The sequence below is a fragment of the Asparagus officinalis genome, chromosome 6 (assembly GCF_001876935.1).
Source record: "Asparagus officinalis chromosome 6, Aspof.V1, whole genome shotgun sequence".
NCBI classification, from domain to species: Eukaryota; Viridiplantae; Streptophyta; class Magnoliopsida; order Asparagales; family Asparagaceae; genus Asparagus; species Asparagus officinalis.
In genome coordinates, this window is record NC_033799.1 from 62,335,241 (window position 1) to 62,345,614 (window position 10,374).

Consider the following 10,374-nt stretch of genomic DNA (forward strand, 5'->3'; position numbering starts at 1 on the left):
AAGAGTTCTGGACCTTCGTCGGTCGACCGGTGCGGTCGACCGATGGAGTTTTTCGGTCGACCGGACCGGTCGACCGACAGACTCTCTGTCGCCCAGTGAGAATATGAACTCATGTTCGGTCGACCGGTGCGGTCGACCGAAATCTGACATATTCAAAAACTGTTTTGCTGATTTTAAAACCCTGTTTAAAAATATCAAATAAATTCAGAAAAATGTAAAACTTTGGGGAATGATTGTAGACATGATAATACACATGCTACAAAAACTGGTTTTCTAAAAAGACTTCCCAAAAGAGAAATATCATCATTTTAGAAAATAGTCCAAAACATGAAAATGTAAACATATGAATCTTGACATTTTAGCTTAACCATGTTTTGAAACATTACAAAATGATTTTGTAGACTTAATAAAAGATGTATATGATTATTGTTAAGTCTATAAACCAAGAAAATAATATTTTCACAAATACAATAGAAAATGAAACCTATGAGTATGTATATGAAAATATATTTGTTTCATATCTAAGTAGATAAACCAAATCACAATAATAAATATGAAACATGGCATATTCTATGCAATGTTTTCAAAAACACAATAGTAAATATGAAATATGTGATTTCATATTATAAATATGAAAACCCAAAACCATGCATGTATATATATAACTATATATATACATAGAAACCAAATACGTGTGTGTATATTATATTGAGCTTAGAGTACTTAACACACATAATATAAATCCTAAACTACATTACCCAAGCAATCTTGATCTTCAACGAAGCTCTTCTAGGTAATCTCTCGGATGAAGCTTTAACTTGGATCTTGAACTTTGAATAGCAAGGCTTCACCGATATTCCGCCAACCTCCTTTGGATATCATCGTTGAAGCTCTATTCCATCCATCCTCCAACAACATTGTTTGTCTACAATAAATACGAAAACACAAATACTAGACAAACAACATTAGTGGTAAATTGTTTGTTAAACATCATCAAAACAAGAAGGCCAACACCTTGGGCTTACCCTGATAAGGGGCCAATGTCTTTGTTGCCGACTGAGGAGTCGTTGTACCTTGGGCTTATCCTGAGGAGGAACCAAGGTCTTGACCATGATGGTCGATTAGAGCAGGAGGAATCAACCACCAGTTGTGCCCCACGGTGGGCGCCAAACTATTGATGTTCGATATCACATAGCTGTAGGGTGAAAATTTGATTCTTCCGAAGAAAGGAGTTTCGTTTGTATTTATAAGAAAGCTTATTACAAACTAACAAATCAAATGTTTACAACAGAAGCAGAGGGAAGGCCCTCTTTGTTTTGTGTGGGGACTTTAGGTGGCTATAGGACGCTTCGCTCGATGGTCGGGTCGAGTCTGCTTCCCTTGGACCGTTTGAATGAGGTTGCTGGAGAGCTTCAGTTCGCGGTAGAAGCTCAGGGCAATGGAGTTCGGGTCTGCTTGGTTCGTCGGCGATCGGAGCCCGGAACTAGGCAGCAGTGCTGTAATGCCAGGATTTGCTAACAGCTTGGTCTCAACTCTTTTTTCTCCGAGTTTTGCGACCTCTCTTCCATCGTGCTGGAAGGGGTTTTTAAATGAAAGAAGGACAGCTTGACTTCTCCTTGAATTGTGGGATGTGACCACATCCTCTTCAGAGACGTCTCGCCGTTCCTCGATACCATGAACGGTCATTCCAGGGATTGTGCTCTATGTCCTGTCACCTACGATGGGAAGGCCCATTCTTGTATGTGAGGCAACAAACGACTGCTATCCGAGTGGATTTGACCAGCATTAATGAACCGCATTTATGAGTTCGCAGATCGATGAAGTGTCTGTCCGATCACTTGTACTGTGCGTGACCGCCCGGCGTGCTTTGAGCACGATGCTTTCTCCTTTCCGGCCAGGAGAGGCGGTGAAGTAGGTACACAGTACTCGAGTGGGTCTAGCCAGCTTGCCGAGTGCCGGCGGATCCAGCTCTTGGCTCAGACATCCGAGGTGAGTCGCATTTATGAATGCTCAGGTTGACTCGACACCTGTCCAGTCCCTTCGCGCTGTGCGCACTGCGAGCGGCCGTTTGACGGTCCTGGGGTACTGTGCTCTCTCTCCCTTCGGGTCGAGAGAGATGGGAAGGTCCATCTCAGCACGTGGGGTAGTGGATACCCAGCTGTACTGACGGTTTTGGGGCTTGCTGGCGGATTCGACTCCGCACTCGGGCAGGCGAGTTGAGCGAAGAGCGAATTTCTGCCATGCTGATCGACCCTGACTCATGCTGGCGAGTCGACCGTTAGGCGAACCTGGACTTGAGTACAGTCGACGTCTACGCGGTTTAGGTCCGTGCCAGAGAATTGGGCGTGCGAACTCTTCTCGTAGGCAAATTTCCTGTAGACCCATAGAGGTATTTTTTACCGTCTACAATAGCCAATGAGAACTATCCGCCGATAGATGCAGTTTAGATCTTCGCGCTTATGACGAAGAGGGAGAGGATCAAAGATGGGGCCAACTCCTCCTCTGACTTTATGCCTGATTCTTAGAGCTCGGGATGGACTGATGACCTGCACATGCGAGAATCGTGGGAGGACCGGGCTTGTTTCCCCCGTGGTTCCTCCGATGGTCAAGTCAGCTGGTGAGCTTGAGGGATGCTTTAGGGAGAGTCCCTGAGCCATTAAGGTCCTTGCAGAGAGTACTCTCTTAGAGTTATTAGTTTTCTTTTATGTAAAGAATAGATCAAGAGGGAGAAATAATCCCCAAAGTCTAGTGAAGAAGATGAAAAAAGATCCAGCCTCTTAGTAGAGTCAAAGTTAAAAAAGAGAGAAGCCCTTTTTTCTTACCCTCCTTCCTCCTTTTTATAGTCTTTTGCCCCTGAGATTCTAACCCTTGACTATGCACATGAGGGCAGTAGTAGGGTGAGCAGATAGGTTGATGAGTCATCCTCCACTTTACAGATGTCGGCTACTGACTGGAGGGGAAGTCATTCGAGCACAGGAGAGGATGTCTCCAACATATCCCGGATTTGACAGATAAGGTATGACAGAAGATAGGCTGGCCGCTTAGTCATTCTTTGCTTTGCAGATGTTAGCTGGCGACTGGAAGAGAAGTCATTCGAGCATAGGAGAGGATATCTTAGTGATATCTGGGAAATAACTTGTGAGCAGAGTAAGCTGTTTATACCTAAGATTTATCAGGGTTGAGATCTTTGATGGGATCAATCAATAATGTAGTGTCGATTGATGTATATCTAAAGGGAGCTGAGTTGGATTTTATCCCCTTAGTAGAGACGGGTTGGTTTTCGATTCGTCCCTATGATTTGCTGACCGGATAGTTGAGTGAGCTTCTGGCCGAGGAGGCAGGCGAGTAGATGATCGAGCTGACTATTTGAGGAGTCGTCTCGATTTATGAATGGTCGACTAATCCTGCACTTCGCATCGGTAGAGATGACTCGTTTGCTCGGCGGGTTAATAGACTCGTCCTTGGCTAGTCTTTGGTCGCTAAACTGGTTTGGGCCATAGCTCTTTTGGGCCTATGAAGATATAATTTCTCGATATTTTTATCTTTTGATGGTGAATTACCATAACAGAAATCCTTTCTCGCTTCTCCAAATATTCTAATCCACCTTCCTCCAAAGAAAATCTCCAAAACATACCAAGAGATTAAATTAATGAGAAAAGAATGATGATATATAAAAATCGGATAAAAATGATGGTCACAAGAGAGATTGAAGTGACTGAGTTTAGTAAGGAAAGAGACCTTGAAGGATTCAACTTCATTAATGGAAACCGATATGTAAGAGAGAATATGGTGGTAAGCAATACAAGCTTATATGATAAACATTTACTCTAACTTTGTTAAATATCCTAGGTATATTTTTAAAGAAATATCAACTTCAAAATATTCAATAAAACACGAGTTAACCTTGTTAGGACCGTATTCATGCAATCAACTTAGTTTGATAAGTAATAAAATTTCATATTGCTCTAATATTTGTTTGTGATATTGTATGCATGTTATAAGAAGTTAGAATAAAGTTTGATATTGAAAAGAGCAAGACATCAACTTAGTCACAGTTAATTCTAGAAAAAACATCAAAAGTGAAAGTCATGTCCGATGGTGAATTGTCTGTCTCTTTGTCATGAATCTACAGAACAAACGAAACTCAAATCAGATATGTATAGCTTAAGAAATAAAAAATTTTATTGAAAAAATATCGAAATAGTCAGCAGCAGGTTAGAAACAAACATCGCTATTGAAACTTGCACGAGCCATAACTTTTGACTCGGTTATCAAAATCACCATTATAAGAGATTTTAGAAGAGCTCTCGATCTGATCTATTAACTTTGATGATTGGAGAGACACATAGATGATTACATTTATATGGTGAGAACTTAACCATTGATGGTGGTAACTTGACCATTAGTAGTGAAGTACAACAATTTATAGTTGATTGCTAGATTTGCTATTTTTAATTTGTTGTGAACTCAATCTTGGTTGTTCATTGCTAGAGGCATATATGTTCTTTCCTCATGATTTTCAGAGATGTTCCTCACATAATTGAGAGAGAAAAAGAATGAGGAAGATAGAGAGAACTATGTTTTCAACATAGGTGATTAATCTTTCTTGGGCTTTTCAGAGAGCATCTTTGACTTTGTTCTTCATCATCTAGTCGTTAACCTTCGAGGAGTGCTGCCATTGGACTTCTTCTTAGAGTTTTGGTGTTATCATTAAGGAGAACAGTTTGCAAAATCAAAGGGCAATAAGATTTTAGTTGTGCTTATTAAAATCGTTTTATGGTGTACTAAAGCTAGGATGATTTGAGGGTTTACAACGAACTCAAGCTGGGTTAATGGAGTATTTGGTCACTAGCTATGGCTAGAGAGGCTCATGCGTGAAAATTTAGGATTGTTTATTATTTTTCTTATTTTTATTTTTATTCCATTACATGTTATGCGATATCTCAAAAAATAGCAGGCAATCCTATTTAACCACTTTAGGTTTGCATCTCAAATCCGACGAACTTATGGGCTATTTATCATTGAGTTATTTGCACTTAAATATCTCACAGTTTACATCATTTTTAACTTTGATATTCCAATTTTTGCTAAAAAACCGACACCTGGGAAAAAAAAATTAACGATATCACCACTAAAGTTATTTTAAGGTGTCAATTTAAACTCTTAAAACTTTGTTTGGGGGATTTTTTTTGGGGGGTATCATCAAGGTTAAAATTGTTGTAGGAAACTCGAGGGTGTTCAGATGAGCAATTGAACCCTTCATCATCATTAAATAACCTCAGGTGAGAGAGGAGAAAAATAAAAAATAAAAAAAAGCCCGCGGCACGCACGTGCTTTCGTCAACTACCGAGAACTCCCAACCAGCTCTCATTCTCAAACTCTCTCAATAGTAAGAGAAGTCTCATCACTCCTCGGATCCGGCATGGCTCCTCCCACGCCCGCCGCCGCCCAGCGCTCTCCATCTCCCTCTCAACCATCGGGGTAAGTCTTCTCTCTCCCCTCCCCCCTCAAAACCCTAACCCTAACCCTAACGCTAACCTCGCTAACCCTAATTCCCCTTCATTCGCAGCAAATCCGAGGTCACCGATCTCAAGCTCCAGCTCCGGCAGCTGGCCGGAAGCCGCGCTCCCGGATCGGACGACTCTAAGAGAGATCTCTTCAAGAAGGTGATCTCGTACATGACGATCGGGATTGACGTCTCCTCGGCGTTCAGCGAGATGGTGATGTGCTCGGCGACCTCGGACATTGTCCTCAAGAAGATGTGCTACCTTTATGTCGGGAATTATGCGAGGGGAAACCCTGATCTCGCTCTCTTGACCATCAATTTCTTGCAGAAGGATTGCAGGTACGGCATTGCACGAGGATGTGTGTTCACGATTTCTCTGCTTGACCGGCTAAAATTTCTTCTTATGTCTTCAAAATCTAGTGACCTATGCCGTTTGGTGTATTTTTTTGCTCAGTGCTGTAGAATTGGGAATGTAAGTTAGCAAATATCTAGATTTGGGATCAAATTTGCAAGTGTGAAGATGTCTTCATGTTTGTTTTGTTTAAAATCTTTGAATCCACATTCGAATATCCTTCTTTGAATTTCTTCAAATTCGGACCCTTTCTTTGGGATAGTGGAGAGATCATTTTTTTTCCTTTCTCAAACAGAAGATACAAAAACAAGCCGGACAATACCCAGACCGTAAACATATGCTACCTAAAAATTAAAACTAATTGCACAAAAGAATTCCAGCTTCCCCAGGCGTGCAAAACAATTTTTCCAGTCATACAAAACAACCTTACAATGAAGGACAAAAATCAAATATCAGCAACTTCACTACTCCGACATACATCTGAAACGACGACTTTTATTTACACTGTTAAACTAAAATACCTCAGCAAAAATTACCCACCAGGTTCTTCATCACTTAGAACAGAACAAGTGAGAAAAATTCCATTAATCCCAAATCCAAAACACATACCATAGTGCTTCTGAGATTCCTTCAATGAAAAAATATTGAAATTCCTCAAATGAAGATAAACCCAAATTTGAGCATAGCTGTAGACTTAGTTTTAGGTAATCCAACAATGAATTAAGGAGATACTTTTAATTGGTTAAATACTTTCATTCTTCTAAAGAACTTGGTTTTAAAATAGAATGTAAGTTCATAGCTGAAATTATTCCTTGATAGGTATGATGTATAAATTTGTAATCTGTTATGCTCTTTAAGTCTCTCAAAATTAGTATAAAACTTAAAATGAATGTATGTGAATCTAAAGCGTAACATCATGTGTGTAGTACTACAAGATATAAGAGATAAATTTTAAATGAATATTGGATAAGATGACAAATCAAATGTACATCTTGTTAAATTTTTTTGTCTATGGACCGAATAGTAAAAATTATTTGTTTATTGATAAATGAATTACCAACCAAATTTAATCGATATTTAGATGAATAATTTGCAAAACCATTTGTTAATTGTTTGATTTGTTTCCACCCATAATTGCAGGGATGAGGATCCGATGATTAGGGGTTTGGCCCTGAGGAGTTTGTGTACATTGAGGGTGGAGAATCTGGTGGAGTACTTGGTGGGCCCTCTAGTGGCGGGTTTGAAGGATAGGAGTGGGTATGTGAGGATGGTGGCAGCAATTGGGGTCATGAAGCTGTATCACATCTCGCCACAGACATGCTTGGACTCAGACTTTCCAGCTATGTTGAAGGCCTTAATGCTTAATGATCCTGATGCTCAGGTAAAAGTAATCTTGGTTGTGTTTGGTTAATAGGAGAGAATGATGAAAAGTGACTGTTCTGATTGGGAATGTCAGGAAAGCTGTCATTTTTAAGCTGAATATAGTATTTTGGAATTTAAGTTGGCTTAGTGTAGGTTATGATATGTGGATTAGGGTGCTTTAAGCATCCTGACTTAGATATTTAAGCTTTGTATGGTTAGCGGAAAATGAAAGGGAAAAAAGGTGAATTTTTGTAGGCAATTTTAGTAAGTTAGTCCCACTTTGAAATCAAGGCAACGTTGGGAGTGTAGTTTTATCTAGTGTAGGTTTTGAAATGTGGTTAGTTTTCTTAAACAGTCCCGGTGTCATGGATTTTAGTTGTATTTGGTTAATTGAAAGTGAAAAGGAAAAATTTAAAGCTTTGACAGGGAATTGTAGCATCTCCGTGTTAAAGTCGAATGCAACATTAGGAGAATAATGGATTGTAATTTTGCATAGTGTTATTATTGGAATTTGAATTAGTTTACTTTAGGATAGCAATCACGGTGCCCCAAGTGGATTCACAATGCATGTGTTAGTGGATCTGAGTTTGCATTGAGTACAACAGGAAAAAGATGGAGTTTCAGGAGTTCAGATTTGTGGAAGAAATGTTAGATAATGTATTTGTCGGATATAGTTGTATTTGGATTCATACTGTTTCTTCTGCCAGGTGGTTGCGAATTGTTTGACAGCTTTGTCGGAGATATGGAACTTGGAGGCTGGTTCTGACGATGCATCCAGGGGAAGAGAAGCTCTGCTAAGCAAGCCTGTAGTGTACTATCTCCTTAATAGGTAAGACCTCGATGTTATTCTAGGTGATAGATAGCATATACTTAATGGAACTAAAATAGACTCCATGCTTTTTTATCTTTTCTTTTGCTAAATGCTAATCATTGATATTTTAACTTTATGCACAATTTGATCTATATATAAATTTTAGGGACTCCAAAAGGATTTGATAGTAAAATATGCGTTCCTGAAGACTTCCTAGGAAAAAGACCTTTTCCTGCCCCAATTTCTTTGGACATCCAAAATATGCAGTAACAGAGAAGAAGAAAGAAAGCTAGAAAATATCACGTCACTCTTTTAGAATTTGAAGCTGAAATATAGTATGAAGTATAAACTGTTCTGCCTGTTTTTGGGCACCCGTCACTGCAAAATAATATTTCTAGCAACTATCTTTTCTTCAAATCAATGCATGTATACATAGACATGTACGTTGAAAACACACAATATGTATGGATGCTTCTATATGTGTACGTGTCTGTTACTGTTTGTGATATGAAGAGCTTGATTGTGTTGTGCATAATCGTATTATGTGCTGTGTTATACCCAAGCGAACAGTATATAAACACGTTACAACTTTTTTTTATATTATATTCTCTCGTACTTGTAAACAGAAGAACCTCCTGGAAGCTGTAAAATTATAACCTATAGTAATTGTTACATAATAAACAGTCAAAAGTTATGTTCAAATGCAATCAATTAAAGTTGTATATATGTCAAGTCAGGTTGGCGATTCCTGGATCTGTTCAGGTTGCATTTCTATCTATCTTACATTTAGTCCCTTTTTTGTGTCTATGGCATATTATGGGTTTACTAAACTAAATAAAATATTATTGGATTGAACAGGTCGTTTATGCCAATTGCACCTTTTTTCTTCTTACAACAAAAAGGGTAGTGCATCATATCATTTTATTATTAGCTTCTTCAGGTTTACATTAATGTTTTCTTTTTGGTTATAAACTTTGACTTGATGTCATGTATAATTCACTTCAGCCATGCTGTGTTCTTCAGCTGTCAATTTCTACTAAAACATCCAAACTTTATTATTTCAATTTACAGGATAAAGGATTTCAGTGAATGGGCACAATGTCTTGTACTCGAGTTAGCATCTAAATATATTCCCATAGATAACAATGAGATATTTGACATAATGAATCTACTCGAGGATAGACTTCAACATGCTAATGGTGCAGTTGTTTTGGCCACAATCAAGGTGTTTCTGCATTTGACAATGTCCATGACTGATGTTCATCAACAGGTACCCATGAAATGTTCGGATGCTTATTTATTATTTTTTGGATAAAGCCTACCCATTTTGCGGGAAAAATGATTATCATTGTATAACTAAGAGTTATGGTGATATATGTTTACTTAAATTTTTGGCTATAAAATGCAATTCATGTTTTGGAACTGTTTCCTCCCCTAAGTTAATGTGATCCTTTCAATGGAACTCGTATGAAACAGAGCTTGATAAACTCGTCCAGTTTTGCTTTTGTGTAACAGTGTTTTCATTATGCAAATAACTTAATTTATATTTGAAGACTTTGAGTACCAAGAACTTTGATGAACTTGCCGAGTTTTACTTTTGACATTGGTAGTTTTTTCATTATTCAAATGACATAATTTATATTCTGAAATAGCATAATTTATATTCTGTAACTTCAATTATCAAAACATATGTTTGATCTATGATTATCTGTCATCTGTGATCTTTAACTTTTAATTGGTATTCTCCTTATTCCTATCTGTATGCTTGTCAGTTTTACATCCTTTTCCACGTAAGTTAACTGCTAACCTTTTCAAACTTAATGGTGAGCATCACAAAATCATATTCTTCTATTGTCATTGGTTGAGTATTCTTGCTATTCGTTTTGGTTACCTTTCAACAATACCCGCCTCCTACCACCCCCACCATCTTTTTTTAGAATACAAATGTTTGTTCATTTGTTTTGTTTGTTTTGGTTACCTTTTAAACAAAACCCATCTCCTACCACCCCCACCATCTTTTTTTTGTGCGTGCGTGCGTGTGTGGAGGGGGTCGGGATGGGTTGGAGGAGGTTTTTTTATTTTTATTTTTATTTTTATTTGGGGGGGGTGGGGGGGGGGGTGTTGAGGATGGATATTTGATGCTGTGCAATCGGGAGAAAAGGGAACATGTATTGAATTGAAGAAACTAGTTAGGATTTTATCTTTTCGGATGTTTTAGATAGAATATTTAGTTTTATCTATTAGGATGGTTATCTAATTTTGATTTTCAAATTTACAACTTCAGCTTTTATTTGTTTTTATTTTTTACAATCCTCATTTCTTTCCTTCATCAGATTAGAGTGT

The 10,374-nt window shown here is 38.3% G+C and overlaps 1 protein-coding gene across 1 annotated transcript in view; it reads left to right on the forward strand.

The window, feature by feature from the left end:
• Positions 5,371–10,374, forward strand: part of LOC109844167 (beta-adaptin-like protein A) — a 15,788-nt gene continuing 10,784 nt past the window's right edge. The window contains exons 1-5 of the mRNA XM_020413128.1: positions 5,371–5,481; positions 5,570–5,845; positions 6,999–7,239; positions 7,928–8,049; positions 9,103–9,301. Coding sequence (XP_020268717.1) covers positions 5,423–5,481; positions 5,570–5,845; positions 6,999–7,239; positions 7,928–8,049; positions 9,103–9,301 — 897 coding nt within the window. The 5' untranslated portion in view covers positions 5,371–5,422. The remainder of the gene's footprint in view (positions 5,482–5,569; positions 5,846–6,998; positions 7,240–7,927; positions 8,050–9,102; positions 9,302–10,374) is intronic.